At 36.1% G+C, this 19,690-nt stretch overlaps 2 protein-coding genes across 2 annotated transcripts; one reads left to right on the forward strand and one right to left on the reverse strand.

The window, feature by feature from the left end:
• Positions 1-8,295: 8,295 nt before the first annotated feature.
• LOC138319686 (uncharacterized) lies at positions 8,296-11,960 on the reverse strand. The gene is made up of 2 exons (XM_069262831.1): positions 11,208-11,960; positions 8,296-8,319 (listed from the first exon to the last, which is right to left on the reverse strand). Exons 1-2 carry the CDS (start codon positions 11,958-11,960, stop codon positions 8,296-8,298), a joined length of 777 nt encoding a protein of 258 aa, XP_069118932.1.
• A 172-nt stretch (positions 11,961-12,132) lies between these two features.
• Positions 12,133-13,961, forward strand: LOC138318663 (uncharacterized). Its single transcript, XM_069261252.1, has 2 exons — positions 12,133-12,416; positions 12,650-13,961. The coding sequence occupies exons 1-2, from the start codon at positions 12,276-12,278 to the stop codon at positions 13,088-13,090; spliced, it is 582 nt and encodes a 193-aa protein (XP_069117353.1). The 5' UTR covers positions 12,133-12,275; the 3' UTR covers positions 13,091-13,961.
• The last annotated feature ends 5,729 nt before the right edge of the window (positions 13,962-19,690 follow it).

Raw genomic sequence — 19,690 nt, forward strand, 5'->3', positions numbered from 1 at the left:
ACTGGCTGGTCCAGGGCAATACCAGGGGTGCCAATCTGCGTCATCGATAGGTTGTTGTATACTCCATTTTTAGCCCACCATCATCAGATGGTGGGCTATTCAAATCGCCTTTCGTCCGTGGTCCGTCGTCCGTCCGTCCTTCCGTCCGTCCGTCCGTCCGTCCTCCGTCCGTCCGTCCGTCCGTCCGTCCGTCCGTTAACAATTCTTGTTACCGCTATTTCTCTAAAAGTACTGAAGGGATCTTTCTCAAATTTCATATGTAGGTTCCCCTAGGACCCTAGAAGTGCATATTGCATTTTGGGACTGATCGGTCAACAAGATGGCCGCCAGGTAGCCATCTTGGATTTTGATAGTTAAAGTTTGTTACCGCTATTTCTCAGAAAGCACTGAAGGGATCTTTCTCAAATTTCATATGTAGGTTCCCCTAGGACCCTAGTTGTGCATATTGCATTTTGGGACTGATCGGTCAACAAGATGGCCGACCAGCCGCCATCTTGGATTTTGATAGTTAAAGTTTGTTACGGCTAATTCTCAGAAAGTACTGAAGGGATCTTTCTCAAATTTCATATGTAGGTTCCCCTAGGACCCTAGTAGTGCATATTGCATTTTGGGACTAATCGGTCAACAAGATGGCCGCCAGGTAGCCATCTTGGATTTTGATAGTTAAAGTTTGTTACCGCTATTTCTCAGAAAGCACCGAAGGGATCTTTCTCAAATTTCATATGTAGGTTCCCCTAGGACCCCAGTTGTGCATATTGCATTTTGGGACTGATCGGTCAAAAAGATGGCCGCCAGGTAGCCATCTTGGATTTTGATAGTTAAAGTTTGTTACCGCTATTTCTCATAAAGTATTGAAGGGATCTTTCTCAAATTTCATATGTAGGTTCCCGTAGGACCCTAGTTGTGCATATTGCATTTTGGGACTGATCGGTCAACAAGATGGCCGACCAGCCGCCATCTTGGATTTTGATAGTTAAAGTTTGTTACCGCTATTTCTCAGAAAGTATTGAAGGGATTGTTCTCAAATTTCATATGTAGGTTCCTCTTGGACCCTAGTTCTGCATATTACATTTTGGGACTGATCGGTCAACAAGATGGCCGACAAGCAGCCATCTTGGATTTTGATAGTTAAAGTTTGTTACGGCTATTTCTCAGAAAGTATTGAAGGGATTGTTCTCAAATTTCATATGTAGGTTCCCCTAGGACCCTAGTAGTGCATATTGCATTTTGGGACTGATCAGTCAACAAGATGGCCGCCAGGTAGCCATCTTGGATTTTGATAGTTAAAGTTTGTTACCGCTATTTCTCAAAAAGCACTAAAGGGATCTTTCTCAAATTTCATATGTAGGTTCCCCTAGGACCCTAGTTGTGCATATTGCATTTTGGGACTGATCGGTCAACAAGATGGCCGCCAGGTAGCCATCTTGGATTTTGATAGTTAAAGTTTGTTACCGCTATTTCTCAGAAAGTACTGAAGGGATCTTTCTCAAATTTCATATGTAGGTTCCCCTAGGACCCCAGTTGTGCATATTGCATTTTGGGACTGATCGGTCAACAAGATGGCCGACCGGTGGCCATCTTGGATTTTGATAGTTAAAGTTTGTTACCGCTATTTCTCAGAAAGTATTGAAGGGATTGTTCTCAAATATCATATGTATGTTCCTCTAGGACCCTAGTTCTGCCTATTGCATTTTGCGACCACCATCTTGGATTTTGATAGTTTAAAGTTTGAAAAGCAGAAAAAAGAATTGTAAGTTTGAAAAGCAGAGAAAAGATCCCTCTTTCATTTGTCAGACATAGATCAATCTTTGGTGGGCGCCAAGATCCCTCTGGGATCTCTTGTGATTGATAAAGTTTGTTACCGCTATTTCTCAGAAAGTACTGAAGGGATCTCTCTCAAATTTCAGTGGGTTTTTTTGGTCGAATCTACAGCCGAACTTCGGCTGTTTCCCCTAGCCAAAAAATGCCTTATTTTCCCAATTTTGAAATCAAATTTCCCAATAAAAACTGATCAAATTCAGTGACTTTTGTGTTAATAATTTGTAATAGATTTTCATTCCTAAAATGTGGAAATATAGTCTTCATTACTTAAACAAATAATTTGGGATTAGAAACAATTTTTATTTCACAAAATGAAAACAAAATCGAAATGAGCATAAACTAGGTCGCAAGGTGCACCTTCAGTTCAGAGACGTTTTACAGACTTTCAAGCTGATAAAAACAATAGTTAACTGCTTTTAAGTTATATTACAATGTTTCTAAGGTTAACTTACATTTTTAGTCGTATAATTATAATTTTTTCGACATAACCAAGGAGTTTTTCTGTGTAAAACGATCTCTGTTCAAGGTAGGAAGTAGCACTTGGGATCTAATAATGGAGCCGGAATCCGGTTTCCGGAATTCAGGAATTTAGAAAAAATGTAAAAGTGAAACGAAAAAAAACGTTTTAAAAATGCAAAAAGTGCTGAAAATTAATTGTTTTATTTTTCTTCTAATTATAGAAGTAAAATATCCTGTGAAATAGCATTAGAAATTTTTATTAGATAATTCTCAAGTTTTTGATTTTCAATTTTCTAGTAAGTACAGAACTGCGAAAAAAATATGGTATTTTTTGGGGGCAATGGAATTCAATTTTGGGCAATTGCAAGGTAATAGTTGGGCCCTACTTGCCTGGGGCAAGTAGTTTTGAAAAATTTTTACACCCCTGAAATTTTTCCCAATTTCTTCCAAATTCCGAGTTATTTTCCCAATTGAAAAGGCATGGGCTGTTGAAAATAATAAGTGAAAAAAACACTGAATTTCACATGTAGGTTCCCCTAGGGGTGTTAGTTGTGCATATTGCACTTTGGGACCAATCGGTCAACAAGATGGCCGACAGGCCGCCATCTTGGATTTTGATTGATAAAGTTTGTTACCGCTATTTCTCAGAAAGTATCGAAGGGATTGTTCTCAAATTTCACATGTAGGTTCCCCTAGGGCCCTAGTTGTGCACTATGCATTTTTAGACCGATCGATGAACAAGATGGCCGACAGGACGCCATCTTGGATTTTGACAATTGATGTTTATTACCGCTTTATCTCAGAAAGTACTTAAGGGATCTGTGTCAAAATGCATGTGCAGGTTCTCTTTGGGGTCTAGCTGTGCATATCAAATTTTCGGACCGATTGGTGAACAAGATGGCTGACAGGCCGCCATCTTGGATTTTGATAGTTGAAGCTTGTTACCATTATTTCTCAGAAAGTACTGATGGGATCTGTCTCAAATTGCATGTCCATGTTCCCCTAGGGGTCTAGTTGTGCATATTGCATTTTGAGACCAATCGGTCAACAAGATGGCCGACAGGCGGCCATCTTGGATTTTGATAGTTAAAGTTTGTTACCGCTATTTCGCAGAAAGTACTGAAGGGATCTCTCTCAAATTTCACATGTAGGTTCCCCTAGGGGTGTAGTTGTGCATATTGCATTTTGGGACCAATCGGTGAACAAGATGGCCGACAGGCCGCCATCTTGGATTTTGATTGATAAAGTTTGTTACCGCTATTTCTCAGAAAGTACTGAAGGGATCTCTCTCAAATTTCACATGTAGGTTCCCCTAGGGGTGTAGTTGTGCATATTGCATTTTGGGACCAATCGGTCAACAAGATGGCCGACAGGCCGCCATCTTGGATTTTGATTGATAAAGTTTGTTACCGCTATTTCTCAGAAAGTATCAAAGGGATTGTTCTCAAATTTCACATGTAGGTTCCCCTAGGGCCCTAGTTGTGCACTATGCATTTTTAGACCGATCGATGAACAAGATGGCCGACAGGACGCCATCTTGGATTTTGACAATTGATGTTTATTACCGCTTTATCTCAGAAAGTACTTAAGGGATCTGTGTCAAAATGCATGTGCAGGTTCTCCTTGGGGTCTAGCTGTGCATATCAAATTTTCGGACCAATCGGTGAACAAGATGGCCGACAGGCCGCCATCTTGGATTTTGATTGATAAAGTTTGTTACTGCTATTTCTCAGAAAGTACTGAAGGGATCTCTCTCAAATTTCACATGTAGGTTCCCCTAGGGGTGTTAGTTGTGCATATTGCACTTTGGGACCAATCGGTCAACAAGATGGCCGACAGGCCGCCATCTTGGATTTTGATTGATAAAGTTTGTTACCGCTATTTCTCAGAAAGTATCAAAGGGATTGTTCTCAAATTTCACATGTAGGTTCCCCTAGGGCCCTAGTTGTGCACTATGCATTTTTAGACCGATCGATGAACAAGATGGCCGACAGGACGCCATCTTGGATTTTGACAATTGATGTTTATTACCGCTTTATCTCAGAAAGTACTTAAGGGATCTGTGTCAAAATGCATGTGCAGGTTCTCTTTGGGGTCTAGCTGTGCATATCAAATTTTCGGACCGATTGGTGAACAAGATGGCTGACAGGCCGCCATCTTGGATTTTGATAGTTGAAGCTTGTTACCATTATTTCTCAGAAAGTACTGATGGGATCTGTCTCAAATTGCATGTCCATGTTCCCCTAGGGGTCTAGTTGTGCATATTGCATTTTGAGACTGATTGATGAACAAGATGGCTGACAGGACGCCATCTTGGATTTTGTTAGTTGAAGCTTGTTACCACTATTTCTCAAAAAGTACTGAAGGGATCTGTCTCCATTTTTTTTTTTGCAGGTTCCCCTTCTGGTCTAGTTGTGCATGTTGAATTTTAGGACCAATCGGTCAACAAGATGGCCGACAGGCCACCATCTTGGAATTTGATAATTGATATTTGTTACCGTTTTATATCTCAGATAGTTCTGAAAGGATCTTTCTCAAATTTCATATGTAGTAATATGTAGTAAAAGATTTAAAAGCAGAGAAAAGATCCCTTTTCCGTTTGTCAGACATAGATCATTCATTGGTGGGCGCCAAGATCCCTCTGGGATCTCTTGTTTATAAAACGGCAGCCATATTGATCCACTTCGCCGGCAAGTTCGCCATATCAACCACAAATAACAGCCACCGGTGTTAAAGAGACAACGCTCACGGAACTCGGACAATAGACCATTTGCATTTCTCAGTGATGTAAGCGGCATATTTTGTAATGACGTAAGGAACACCTGACAAAAACGGCACTTCCTGTCTATTACCTGACACATTTGTTACCGATGTCAACACGACGAAACGCGTTGTTTTTGGTGTAAATATCGGCGTGACAACTCATGATAAGATAATAAGTGCTTGAATAAGGTATTTTTATACTATTTTCTTATTTATGAAACAGTCAAAGATGAAATATAAGGGTAACTCGTCGCTTCAATGCAATGTTATATTACACACTTTGATCATCCATTTGTCAGCTGTTTGTACGGAACGCAGATTGAAAAATGTTAAAAATCCTCAATTTTCCATATGAATTATGAAACCTGATTATACTGACAGTTTATATATGAAAGATTATTGAGAAATAATTGTGGACCAATCTCTGTGTCTGTAGTTACCGCCATTGAAATAAAAATAATAAATTCATTGATCAAAAGTACATGTACAACACGTACACTTGTAGGCCCCCTACATTACGGGAGGCAATGTACATGTATACGTATGCACATTAAAATTATACATAATGTACATGTCCGGTATATTTAATACCTATTTAACACCAGAAACATTAAGTACATGTTTTGACAACACAGTCAATTTAAATATGATGAACATTTCTTTGCAAATAGAAACAGATTGCTAATGCACTAGGTCTACTTTAGTCAGTATAAGTAAAGTGTACTAAGTTTGCTCTGGTGAGTTACACATGAGTTTCACATTAAGAGTACTCTGTAGAATGAGAGGGAGTATTACTTCAGTAGATATTTGAAGAAATCTACTTGTCTTCCTTTCATTTTATGAAACATTAAATATTTATACATGTACCATGTATATAGAATGTATTTACAAATGTACATGTAAATATACATGAATCTTTTTTGGTTTATTTGGGACAATTATGATGACACTTCAAATGTTTTTAAGAAGAGAAATCAGTCTTCTGGTTGTCTATTTGATGATCCATTCAAATGTTTCTTGTGAGCAGCAATGAAAAAGAAAACCACAATTATACAAATTGGAGAGGATAAAACTTTTTCTTGACAGCCATAGGCCAATGTCTAATATCTATGAGTCAATAACATTTATTGAATTTGAAATACTGATGGATTTATTTGAGATTAAATATTCAATTTTATTAACAAACCAAATAATATACTGTATATTCAGTTTTCTCCATGTAAATCTGTAAACAAACATAAGGCAAAATACATGTAATGATCAATCCCTTCCTTTTTGGATTTCGATAAGAAAGCAATAGAGTATGATCAAAGCTTTAATATGCTAACATTGAAACAAACAGTCATTCTAGTTACATTCAGGCTTTTCATTTATTTAATATTTTGTGCAATTTCATACTCTCTTTTCAAAGATTTTAAGATTTAACAGAGATTAAGAATAAGATGTCAGAACTTGACTTTTGATATCATTGCAGCTGTTTGATAAAATAGTTACCACTAAATCTTAAGATTGCAAAGCAGTCAACCTATAACAAAATTTATTTGTGAATAACATATTTATTAAATGAGGTAAAAAAGATAGAATTTAACTCTAATATTTAAACAGTGCAATAAAACAAGAATAACTCCAGACTTTTTTGTATATACACATGTTACATGTAAATACTTTACATTAAATCAGATCTTCACCTGTATTAGGTTTGAATGTCTTGTTACCTTTTCACATCTGAAGAAACACAAATGCATCATCACTATTCTTTTTATTGTAATAAAATGATTGTGTGTTTTTGGATGGTCCAGGTCCAGATCAGTGAACCTTAACTGAGGTGGTAGATGTATTCAGTTCAGCCTCTTACTAGCCATGTATATTTCCCCTTCTACTACAGAACAATGACATATTCATAACATGGGAGACTGCATCCTTGATACTCCAGAGGTTATTTTCACTGTCATTATATCCACTAGAAACTGTTGAACACTTAAAGCTGAATGGAAAATTATGACAAGAAATTTAAATGATATTTCATTAATCTCAAAATATATTTTTGCATCTAGAGAATAATCAGAATATTGAAGAAACTCTTGTGTTTGCAGGTCAGACTGTGAGTGCTTTTGTCCTGCAGTGCTGCACTCTGCAAAATTGAAAACTTTGAGCAAATAAAATTATTAGAATATGTGTGTTAAATCTATTTATTAATAATTTATTCTCAAGAAGAGAATAAAGGTTATGGCAGTAATTTTACCATTATAAAAACTGAATAAAAACCCCACTATCAATGGTTGCATGTTCAATGTTGCTCTCAAAAGCATGTGTGCCACTTCATAGAAATCTGTTATTAGTTATCTTAAATTATCTTAATATGAAATATATTTTGTACCACCATATTTTAATCTAAGTTTACAAAATTAATGATCCTGCAGAGTTGTATCCTCAATACTCCAGGGGTTACTATCTACTGACATTATATCCACCCTTGGGCTATGGCATAGCAAAAATGAAGGCAACAGAAGACACAGGTAATTTGATCCTTTGATGATCTTGTACATCAAAATAATCTAATAATGGTACACTCTGGTTGACTGTGGCTTTGAAGTTGGACATCCTCACTCTCTGAAATCTAAAAGGATTTCTCTGCAGACCTGTGATTGGCCAGTTTTATTCTCATGAACTGCCTCCTGTTTATAATGGGATAGTTCAGGGGTGGATAGGATGTCTGTGTCTTAAACCCTGGAGTATCGAGGGTGGCAGGGTGTAACTTTCAATAATACCTTTAACAGATGCATATACATTTGTATAGACTGTCCATATTATTCTTTTGAAAGAAACCCTGAACATTGCATTTCTGTTTAAAGACTGTTCAGTTATTACTGTATACACATCTGATGCAAGGGAACTACATAAAGACAATATTATCACTATCACTATCAGTGTCAATGGACACTGTTTCCATTTCTTGGGTAGGAAAGGGACAAGGAGCTGGAATCCGGGACATTTCGACTGACTCAAATGAAGGGAATACTGGCTACATGTAGCTGATAAAGTTTGGAATACAAATAAAACAACAAAGTGCTGTCATAACTTGTATTTTTCACTTTAAACACATTTTAATAAAAATACTGGATTACATTTGTAGTGTTCTACAATGCATTTGTATAAAATTTCTCTCTGTCTATAAGTTATGATGTCCATTCTTTTAATCCAGTCCTTTCCTCATATGCATGTATGTCCTTTTGATTTAAGAACTGCTATCAGTCAAAGTTTTCCATGATTAGCTTCCTGTAATTAAAAATAAGCATGTGATTTATTGTTACACTTTGACTAAGGTAATATGTCATTTATTGACAGAAGATCATTTGTCATTTAATACAAATGATCTTTAGTTCTGTAGTATACATGTAAATATAATATTATTGTTATTGATAAAAACTGGACTTGACAATCTACACAAAATATTAAACTTTAAAAGCTTTAACTTGTCTTATACTCTTGAAGGTGCTTTTATGTTTCATCTGTAACAATATAAAATATTTCTGTCACAATTACATGCATATTTTTTTTTAATTTTAAATAATTACTATGACTACATGTATAATATTGGATACTTCTCATTACTCTAAGAAAAGTTTGGAATTTACCTCGTCAAAAGAGTCATACTAAAGACCTGAATGGACCTGAACGGGACCTGAAGGAGGACCTGAACGGGGTTTTAGAGTATTAAATGCATATTTATATGCAATATCTCTTTATTATATGCTAGAATATATATTAATACACATCTTGATGTCTTTTTTTGTGAAAATTTTTTTTTGAAGACTTAATTATAAAGCTCGACAAAAAGGTCGCTTACCGTACCGATAATATGGCGGACCTGAACGGGACCTGAAGGAGGACCTGAACGGGGTTTTAGAGTATTGAATCGATATATATAAGTAACATCTCTTTGTTTTCCGTTTGAATATATATAAATTCACATATGGTTGTAATTTTTTTGAAATATTATATATTTATTTAAATATAGCTCGCCAATAAGGTCGCTTACCGTAACAATAACATGGCGGACCTGAGCGGGACCTGATACTGATAGGCCTATTATAAGTTACCTGTGTTAGTCTTAGTAGTACATATGTATATGTAATTTCAACAAGAAATATGTAGAACTCTTGGCCATATATGTTTCCAGACTCAACGACGGGGACGTGGTTCTACACTGAGTCCATATAATTTTATTTACACAATAGATCTTGGAGACTGAATTAAGACAAACAATTTTTTCTTACTTTTATTTTTGATACACCTGCATATTGTTTTTACTAGTAATGAATTGATAATAATTATTACATCTACATTAAGCCTACTTAACACAATAAAAATAAAGTCCAATGGTAATCAAATACTTTATTTCTAAAAATTAATTACAAAAACAGCAATTTACTAAATACTTACCATGCATATTGTTATGAAAATGTTGTACAGCTATACCAAGAAGCACTAAGAATAAATGCAAGAAAAATGTTTAACATCCGAGTATCTATACGCAACAAGGCGAACTGCAAATGGAAACATTTATTAGCTAAAAAGCACTAGACTAATTACATATATATTTTTTACATGAAAATGTGTACTATGAAAAAAAATGTTAAACATCCGAGTATCTATACGCAACAAGGCGAACTGCAGATGGAAACATTTATAGGTTAAAAAGCACTAAGACTAATTACATATCTGTTTGACATGAAAATGTGTACTATGAAAATAAAATGTTTAACATCCGAGTATCTATACGCAACAAGGCGAACTGCAGATGGAAACATTAGTAGTTAGAAAGCACTATAAATTAAATGTATATTTGTCATCAAAATGTGTAGTCTGCAAAAATTAGAAAAAACATCCTGGATGTTTGTACTGAATGGTGAACCTACTAATATCAACTAATATCAACTAACAGTGTTTATCGCAAAACCAAGTGTCTCCTGCAGATAATTTTACACAGTTTTTGTGTTTCCAAACATTACAGACTTTTTTGCCTTTAATCCATTCACATCCTACCATATCTTCCCAGCAATCTGGTTTTCCACAAGAACAATTAAATTCTATTTTAACAGATTTAATTTTGGAACTACCACAAGTCTTACTTTGAGTTTTTGGAAATGGTGAAAATGATCTTTTTTCTAAACAGCTAACCAAATGAGGTCGAAGATACTGGGGACAGAACTCTATTTTCTTAGACCCTGTGAATGTATTAAAACAAAATTCTACCAAAAATGCTATAGCAAATAGACCACAATCAAAGCTGTTACTTTGTTGTTGAACTTCCACTGATACTGATCACGTTTCCAATCATCAATATGTTTACCTTGAATCAAAAAAGCTTCCCCCCCTGAAGGTTTAACTGCAGGTGTACTAATAATTTTAGATGTGTCATTTTCCTGTAATATGTCTATAATTTCACTAATAGGTAATTCTTGATGTCTAATAAATAATGGTTCTAAACCACCTCCATGTTGACCCCTTTCAGACTCTACACTATCCCTAACCTTAACACTGTTGGACTGTTTCACTTTCTTAACACTATCTCTAACCTTAATACTGTCAGACTGTTTGTCTTTCTTAACACTATCTCTAACCTTAATACTGTCAGACTGTTTGTCTTTCTTAACACTATCTCTAACCTTAATACTGTCAGACTGTTTGTCTTTCTTAAAAATATCCCTAACCTTAACACTGTCAGACTGTTTGTCTTTCTTAACAATATCTCTAACCTTAATACTGTCAGACTGTTTGTCTTTCTTAACAATATCTCTAACCTTAATACTGTCAGACTGTTTGTCTTTCTTAACAATATCTCTAACCTTAATACTGTCAGACTGTTTGTCTTTCTTAACACTATCTCTAACCTTAATACTGTCAGACTGTTTGTCTTTCTTAAAAATATCCCTAACCTTAACACTGTCAGACTGTTTGTCTTTCTTAACACTATCTCTAACCTTAATACTGTCAGACTGTTTGTCTTTCTTAACAATATCTCTAACCTTAATACTGTCAGACTGTTTGTCTTTCTTAACAATATCTCTAACCTTAATACTGTCAGACTGTTTGTCTTTCTTAACAATATCTCTAACCTTAATACTGTCAGACTGTTTGTCTTTCTTAACAATATCTCTAACCTTAATACTGTCAGACTGTTTGTCTTTCTTAAAAATATCCCTAACCTTAACACTGTCAGACTGTTTGTCTTTCTTAACACTATCTCTAACCTTAATACTGTCAGACTGTTTGTCTTTCTTAAAAATATCCCTAACCTTAACACTGTTGGACTGTTTAACTTTCTTAACACTATCTCTAACCTTAATACTGTCAGACTGTTTTGATACATATTTCACACACAATTTGATGGAATTGACCACTGTCCTAACTCCCGACATGCTGAAATGCACGCCATCCCTGCCAAAAAGTGACCTATCTAGACAACCATTTGTCATGAAGTATCCATGGCCAATAAAGAAAAGCTGAGGGAGCAAAGAGGATACTGAGGAAAGACCTGTGTTTACAGACTTGGCTTCTTCGTTAAATGACCTGATGTAGGAATCTTTCACTATCATGTTAGTGAATCTGTTATCACCTCTTGGTGGTATACCTGAAATGACTATTTTCAGTGTTGGATGGATACCCCACAATTTCTCAACCAGAGCCTGATACTTTGATAATGTAACTTCATCACTTTCCCTCTTAGCTATCTCATCAAAACCCAAGTGAAGAACTAGAATGCTATAATTTGAAACTATGTTTCTCAACTGAAGCCATGCCTTCTCAAATGTTAATCCACTCTTGGAAATTATATGCATCTGATCATTAGCATCAATATGCTGGTAAAAATATCTAGCCTGAGAATTGCCTAATACTAATGTACTGGCCATCATGAAATACAAAACTAGAAAAAAATTCTAAGTTAGGAGCAAAAATAAAATCTATTTGAAAAAAAATCTACAGCACTACTCTTAATTATAGAATTTCTGAAAAATGAGCATAAAAAAGGATATAAAAAGGAAAGAAAAATTTATCTTAATTTCTACACATACAGACCATAGCACTAGTAATGCAGATTATGACTGGATAACAGACTGGATAATTAGAACCCTGATGACTGCTAATGATGAACACTTGTTAAATGTAACCAATCAAAAGTTGTCTGTGACAATGATAACCAATCCTTACTTGGTCCAAACTATTATAAAATGTACTCCATTTCAAATTTTATTCACTGTTTCCTTTTTCCTTGGAATACTACACATTATACTAAGATCATGGCTAAGCTTGCAGTCTTTGGTAGCAGCTATGTCACTCGCCTTGAACGATATTGTCATGGTGACCTTAAGGTAATATATGTAACATGTCTGGATATATGTAGAGTACCAGTTGTATTTTTAATCAATTTAATTATGTTACATGTAGATCAATATTTCCAATGTTGCTTTAATCAATTTAAATTCAGTTATATGTAGATCAATATCTGCAATATTTTTTTTATCAATTTTGATTCAGTTATCAATATTTTACATGGTATGTTTTTTGTAATATTAGTTTAAAATGTCTTTAATTCTTTATGTAGGTCCCTGGTACTGTTCGATTCTTCGGCAAGGGTGGTATGCGTTTGGATTCGATTCCAAGTCATCTTCTACAAGATCTCATAGAGTACAGACCCGACGTTGTTGTAGTTCAGCTTGGAGGTAACGACATTTCTGCTACTTCATCCCCCAACGAGATCTTTCAGCGACTCCAGACACTTCAGACAGACCTACTTCGAGCCGGCATACAGAAGATTTACTTCGCAGAGATTCTCCGACGAGGAAACTTCACCAAGTCCCCAGGCCTGACACAGACATCTTTCAACAAGCAACGGAACAAGATCAACCGATTGACACAGACGAAGCTCAACTTTATCAGGATCCATGTGAAGTTCCCCGACCACTACCTCCACGACCTTGTACATCTTAATGACACCGGACTCCAGACACAGTTCCTTTCAGTGCGTAGGCCAATGTTTTTGTGATGTATGTGTACATATTGACATTTTACTTCTGTAATGTACTTTTTGAACATTATCTGTAAATACCGTGCAAAATGTTTTGATGAATTAGATATGTGAATGTGAAATGTACAAATGTACCATGTAAAATAATTGTGTATTGATAAATAATAAATTAATGATGTATTTTATATCTATGCATGTATTATGTGAACTGATGTGTATGTAAATAATGTTTATATATATATATTCTAATAAATAAATGATTTAATTCACTCTGTGTCCTATCGTATTTTATTTTTTGACTATAAATATTAGGTTAGCATTACTTGCTATTAGCTAACAAGAGTCAATCACCTTTACATTGATATATCTGTATACATGTATGTGTATATACATAAATTAATTCAGTTTTTTACTAAAAAAAATGAGAAATTACTGAAAACTTCACTCATGTCCATTCAGTTCATGTTGTCTTCAGGTCCACCATATCGGCATTAACTATACAGTAAGCGACTCTTTTCTACAAGCTTTGAAATTAAGAGTTTTTTTTTACTCATAAATAGCATTAATATAGTTTATTAGTGAATAATATTGGATAAAACAAAGATATATTGCTTCCATACACGAATTAATACTCTAAAACCCCGTTCAGGTCCTCCTTCAGGTCCCGTTCAGGTCCGCCATATTATCGGTACGGTAAGCGACCTTTTTGTCGAGCTTTATAATTAAGTCTTCAAAAAAAAATTTTCACAAAAAAAGACATCAAGATGTGTATTAATATATATTCTAGCATATAATAAAGAGATATTGCATATAAATATGCATTTAATACTCTAAAACCCCGTTCAGGTCCTCCTTCAGGTCCCGTTCAGGTCCATTCAGGTCTTTAGTATGACTCCATTTTGACCCCTTTTGGCCCCACCCCTCTGGCCCCTGGGGGTCGGCCAGGACCAATATGGATATGATGTTAAAATGCTATCTCAGACTAATAATTCTAACCCAGTTTGACTAATTTCCTATGAAAAATAGGCAAATAATGTTCATAAATGTGTTTTTTCCTATATAAACTAAAGTAAACTTGACCCCCTCCCCAGAGGGAAACATGGGACCCCAGGGCCATGAAATTCACAATTTTTGTAAAGGACTTTAAGACCTTTCAATCTATGCAGAGTATTTGATTCTACCAGTTCCAGAATTTCAGAAGAAGATTTTTGAAGTTTTAGCCTATTTGACCCGTTTTGGCCCCGCCCCTAAGGCCCCTTGGGATCAGTCATAGAAAATTTGGTAATAAGATTCAATGGTCATCACATAGGGATAATTCTGACTACAATTGACTAATTTCCTATTATAATGACTAAATAATGCTCAAAAATGTCTTTTCCCTTTATAAACTACAGTAAACTTACCCCCCTCCCCAGGGGGAAACCTGAGACCCAAGGGTCATATAATTCACAATTTTCATAAAACACCATAAGACCTGCCTTTTTTATGACGAGTATTTGATTCTACCATTTCCAGTATTTAAGAAGAAGATTTTTAAAGTTTTAGCCTATTTGCCCCTTTTGGCCCCGCCCCTGTGCCCTGAGGGGGTTGACCAGGACCAATATAGATATAATATTTAAATGTTATCTCAGGCTAATAATTCTAAACAAGTTTGACTCATTTCCTATGAAAATTGAGCAAAAAATGCTCATAAATGTGTTTTCCCTATATAAACTATAGTAAACTTGACCCCCTCCCCAGGGGGAAAACGTGATGGGTCATATAATTCACAATTTTCATAAAACACCTTAAGACCTGTCCATCTAAGAAGAGTATTTGGTTCTACCATTTCCAGTATTTAAGAAGAAAATTTTTAAAGTTTTAGCCTATTTGCCCCTTTTGGCCCCGCCCCTCTGCCCGAGGGGGTTGACCAGGACCAATATAGATATGATATTAAAATGTTATCTCAGGCTAATAATTCTAAACAAGTTCGACTCATTTCCTATGAAAATTGAGCAAAATATGCTCATAAATGTGTTTTCCCTAGTAAACTTGACCCCCTCCCCAGGGGGAAACGTGAGACCCCAGGGTCATATAATTCACAATTTTTGTAAAGGACCTCAAACCTTTCCATCTATGAGTATGTGATTCTACCATTTCCAGGATTTCAGAAGAAGTTTTTGTAGTTATAGCCTATTTGACCCCTTTTGACCCCACCCCTAAGGCCCCTGGGGGTCAGTTATGGAAAATTGGTTAATAGGATTCAATGGCCATCTCATACGGATAATTCTGACAATATTTGACTCATTTCCTATTACAAATGATCAAATAATACTCAAAAATGTGTTTTCCCTATATAAACTATAGTAAACTTAACCCCCTCCCCAGGGGGAAACCTGAGACCCCAGGGTCATATAATTCACAATTTTTGTAAAGGACCTCAAGACCTTTCCATCTACGAAGAGTATGTGATTCTACCATTTCCAGGATTTCAGAAGAAGATTTTTGAAGTTATAGCCTATTTGACCCCTTTTGACCCCGCCCCTAAGGCCCCTGGGGGTCAGTTATGGAAAATTGGTTAATAGGATTCAATGGCCATCTCATACGGATAATTCTGACAATATTTGACTCATTTCCTATTACAAATGATCAAATAATACTCAAAAATGTGTTTTCCCTATATAAACTATAGTAAACTTAACCCCCTCCCCAGGGGGAAACCTGAGACCCCAGGGTCATATAATTCACAATTTTTGTAAAGGACCTTAGGACCTTTCTATCTATGAAGAGTATTTAATTCCATCACATCTGTGAGTGGAGAAGAAGATTTTTGAAATTTTAGTCAATTTTACCCCTTTTAGCCCCTCCCATAGCTCCCTGGGGGGTGGGGACCATATAATTCACAATTTTGATTGGCCTTATGCCTTAGAAGGTTTGTGCAAAATTTCATTGAAATTGCTTCAGCAGTTTTGGAGAAGAAGTTGAAAATGTAAATTGTTTACGGACATACGACGGACGACGCACGACGGACGACGACGGACAAAAGGCGATTAGAATAGGTCACTTGAGACTTCGTCTCAGGTGACCTAAAAAGCCTAATAATATAGGCAGGTTTAGCGGACTAACTGCTATCTGGAGATAATGCTATATTAATTCATTATATTTGTAGAGAAAATGGTTGAACTTTGCCGTTTTTGTGGGAAGACGTTAAAAACAAGTATTCGCTCAGACATCATAAAATGTCCCATACAGGCAAGGGGAGGTATACATGGCCTCATTGCAACAAGGTTATGAATAGTCAGTCTCTGTATACCAGACATTTATATACGCATGGAGGTGGGAGTAAGAATTTTGCATGTGCAAAATGTGGTACTGCCTTTTTTTACTAACCATGAACTTAAACGACACGAGAGGAGAGGTTGTTTTCCAACAAATGTAAGGTATGCGAAAAGTCCTTTGAGACCAAAGACCAACTAAAGGATCATATTGGGACCCATGACACGAGAAATGCAGCATGTCATGTACGCAATATTTGCTTTAAAACTTTGAAGTTCAGAAACAGTTTGAATAGACACCGGTTGATACACAGGGAGGAGGAGCACATATGCAATGAATGTGATAAAATGTTCAAGTCCCGACGTAGTCTCCGGGATCACATAACATGTTTACATTCGGAAAAAAAACATTTCAATGTGACAAATGTCAAAGGTCAAAAGAATGTCAAAAAATGTCAAATGTCAAAAGAAAACATACTTATGCTGAGTAATTTGTTTGATTTTTTCATGGTTGAACAGTATCGTTTTATGTTTTCAAAACAAAATTTAAAGGCCTACTACCTTTGCGCAACAAAAGTTTTAATTTTCTTAGAAACCATAATAATATACGAAAATGTATATCAATGGTCTAAGAGGATGTTATAACACCGACCAAATGCTAAGATTCATGTCGCTTTTAGCTGTCTGGCGCAGTGATAATCAACCGACGCGCGGTAATTAGGACGACGACGGGAAACATAAAACGACCCGTGTTATGAAAATTAGCATCGGGTTTATTAAAATTAAATTGTTAAGAATGTGATGGTAAGTGTAATATTAACGGTAAGTTAACAACTTTGTGACTCTATAAAATTATCAAGTAGGTTTTACATTCCTATTCAAAAAATTAAAAGTCGTTTCGGAAGAGTAGTGTCCCTTTAAAGTCTATTGGTTAACAACTTCAATGTATAAAAATTCCAAAGATGGAGTTACATCACCAAACAAATCCATGATACCTTTTGTAAATCTATGTTAAACAATCGGAAAACATGGCGGTAATTACGACGAAGAAACATGAGACGACCTGCGTTATGGAAATTAACATTTGCATGTCCCAAATTGTTCGTGATGTGATGCTATAGGGAAAGATTAAAATAAGTAACTTACGTTTGGAACTCTACAAAATTATCAAACTTTTTTTACTAGTACAAATGTACATGGCTACACTTTTCCTGTTTATAGACAATACTTATTTTCCTTTAAAGGCCCACTACCTTTCCGAAACGGCTTTTAATTTTTAGCCCACCATCATCAGATGGTGGGCTATTCAAATCGCTTTTTGTCCGTGGTCCGTCCGTCCTTCCGTCCGTCCTTCCGTCCGTCCGTCCGTTAACAATTCTTGTTATCGCTATTTCTCAGAAAGCACTGAAGGGATCTTTCTCAAATTTCATATGTAGGTTCCCCTAGGGCCCTAGTTGTGCATATTGCATTTTGGGACCAATCGGTTAACAAGATGGCCGCCAGGCAGCCATCTTGGATTTTGATACTTAAAGTTTGTTATCGCTATTTCTCAGAAAGTACTGAAGGGATCTTTCTCAAATTTCATATGTAGGTTCCCCTAGGGCCCTAGTTGTGCATATTGCATTTTGGGACCAATCGGTCAACAAGATGGCCGCCAGGCAGCCATCTTGGATTTTGATACTTAAAGTTTGTTATCGCTATTTCTCAGAAAGTACTGAAGGGATCTTTCTCAAATTTCATATGTAGGTTCCCCTAGGGCCCTAGTTGTGCATATTGCATTTTGGGACCAATCGGTTAACAAGATGGCCGCCAGGCAGCCATCTTGGATTTTAATACTTAAAGTTTGTTATCGCTATTTCTCAGAAAGTACTAAAGGGATCTTTCTCAAATTTCATATGTAGGTTCCCCTAGGGCCCTAGTTGTGCATATTGCATTTTGGGACCAATCGGTTAACAAGATGGCCGCCAGGCAGCCATCTTGGATTTTAATACTTAAAGTTTGTTATCGCTATTTCTCAGAAAGTACTGAAGGGATCTTTCTCAAATTTCATATGTAGGTTTCCCCTAGGGCCCTAGTTGTGCATAATGCGTTTTTGGATCGATCGGTCAACAAAATGGCCACCAGGCAGCCATCTTGGATTTTGATAGTTAAAGATTAATATCGCTATTTCTCACAAAGTACTGAAGGGATCTTTCTCATATTTCATATGTAGGTTTCCCTAGGGCTCTTGTTGTGCATAATGCGTTTTTGGATCGATCGGTCAACAAAATGGCCGCCAGGCTGCCATCTTGGAATTTGATAGTTAAAGTTTGTTATCGCTATTTCTCACAAAGTACTGAAGGGATCTTTCTCATATTTCATATGTAGGTTTCCCTAGGGCTCTTGTTGTGCATAATGCGTTTTTGGATCGATCGGTCAACAAAATGGCCGCCAGGCTGCCATCTTGGAATTTGATAGTTAAAGTTTGTTATCACTATTTCTCAGAAAGTATTGAATGAATCTGTCTCAAATTTCATATATAGGTTCCTCTATGGCCCTAGTTGTGCATATTTCGATTTGGGACCGATCGATTTACAAGATGGCCGCCAAGGAGCCATCTTGGATTTTGATAGTTGAAGTTTGTTACTGCTATTTCTCAGAAAGTACTGAAGCGATCTGTCTCAAATTTTATATGTAGTATGTTTGCAAAAGTTTGAAAAGCAGAGAAAAGATCCCTCTTTCCATTGTCAGACATAGATCATTCTTTGGTGGGCGCCAAGATCCCTCTGGGATCTCTTGTTAAAATGGGAATGTAAAACAAGATCGATAATTTTGTAGAGTCTTAAAACTTATTAACTTACCATTAATACTACATTTATCATCACCTTCTGAACGATTTGATTAAAATAAATAAAATGTTGTTTTTTTTCATAACGCGGGTCGTCTTATGTTTCCCGCCGTCGTCGTAAATACCGCGCGGTAGTTGACTATCACTGCGCCAGACGGCAAAACAGCGAATTGATTCTCCACTGTTTTCATATATTACGCAGGAAATCTTGCATATGTTTGGTGTCGTAACCTTATTTTAGGTCATCGGCATGCATTTTCTGATGTTATTAATGTTTTTTAAGAAACCTTATATTTTGCTCCGGAAAGGTAGTGGGCCTTTAAATAGAGTAATATTAAGCAAACAATTTGAACCTAAAATATAAGAATTCATAGTGATACGAATATCTAGAATTACAAGAACAATTTATCCCATACATATGCATGCTTCACAATGGAAAAACCATGTCCATAGCAGTTGGTTATCGTTAACGTTTTTGTTTGCACCTATGACACCTCTCATTAGCCATTTCCAACCTATCTTCACTCTGATTGGCTT

Source organism: Argopecten irradians, chromosome 3 (genome assembly GCF_041381155.1).
Source record: "Argopecten irradians isolate NY chromosome 3, Ai_NY, whole genome shotgun sequence".
NCBI lineage: Eukaryota > Metazoa > Mollusca > Bivalvia > Pectinida > Pectinidae > Argopecten > Argopecten irradians.

Bases quoted from the DNA above. Each gene is read 5' to 3' on its own strand.
- LOC138319686 (XM_069262831.1), bottom strand. From the start codon at position 11,960: ATGATGGCCAGTACATTAGTATTAGGCAATTCTCAGGCTAGATATTTT. The intron at 8,320-11,207 runs GTTAGAGATATT...TTTTAATTACAG, and splicing joins AACAGTCTGACAGTATTAAG to GAAGCTAATCATGGAAAACT.
- LOC138318663 (XM_069261252.1), top strand. From the start codon at position 12,276: ATGTACTCCATTTCAAATTTTATTCACTGTTTCCTTTTTCCTTGGAAT. The intron at 12,417-12,649 runs GTAATATATGTA...TTCTTTATGTAG, and splicing joins ATTGTCATGGTGACCTTAAG to GTCCCTGGTACTGTTCGATT.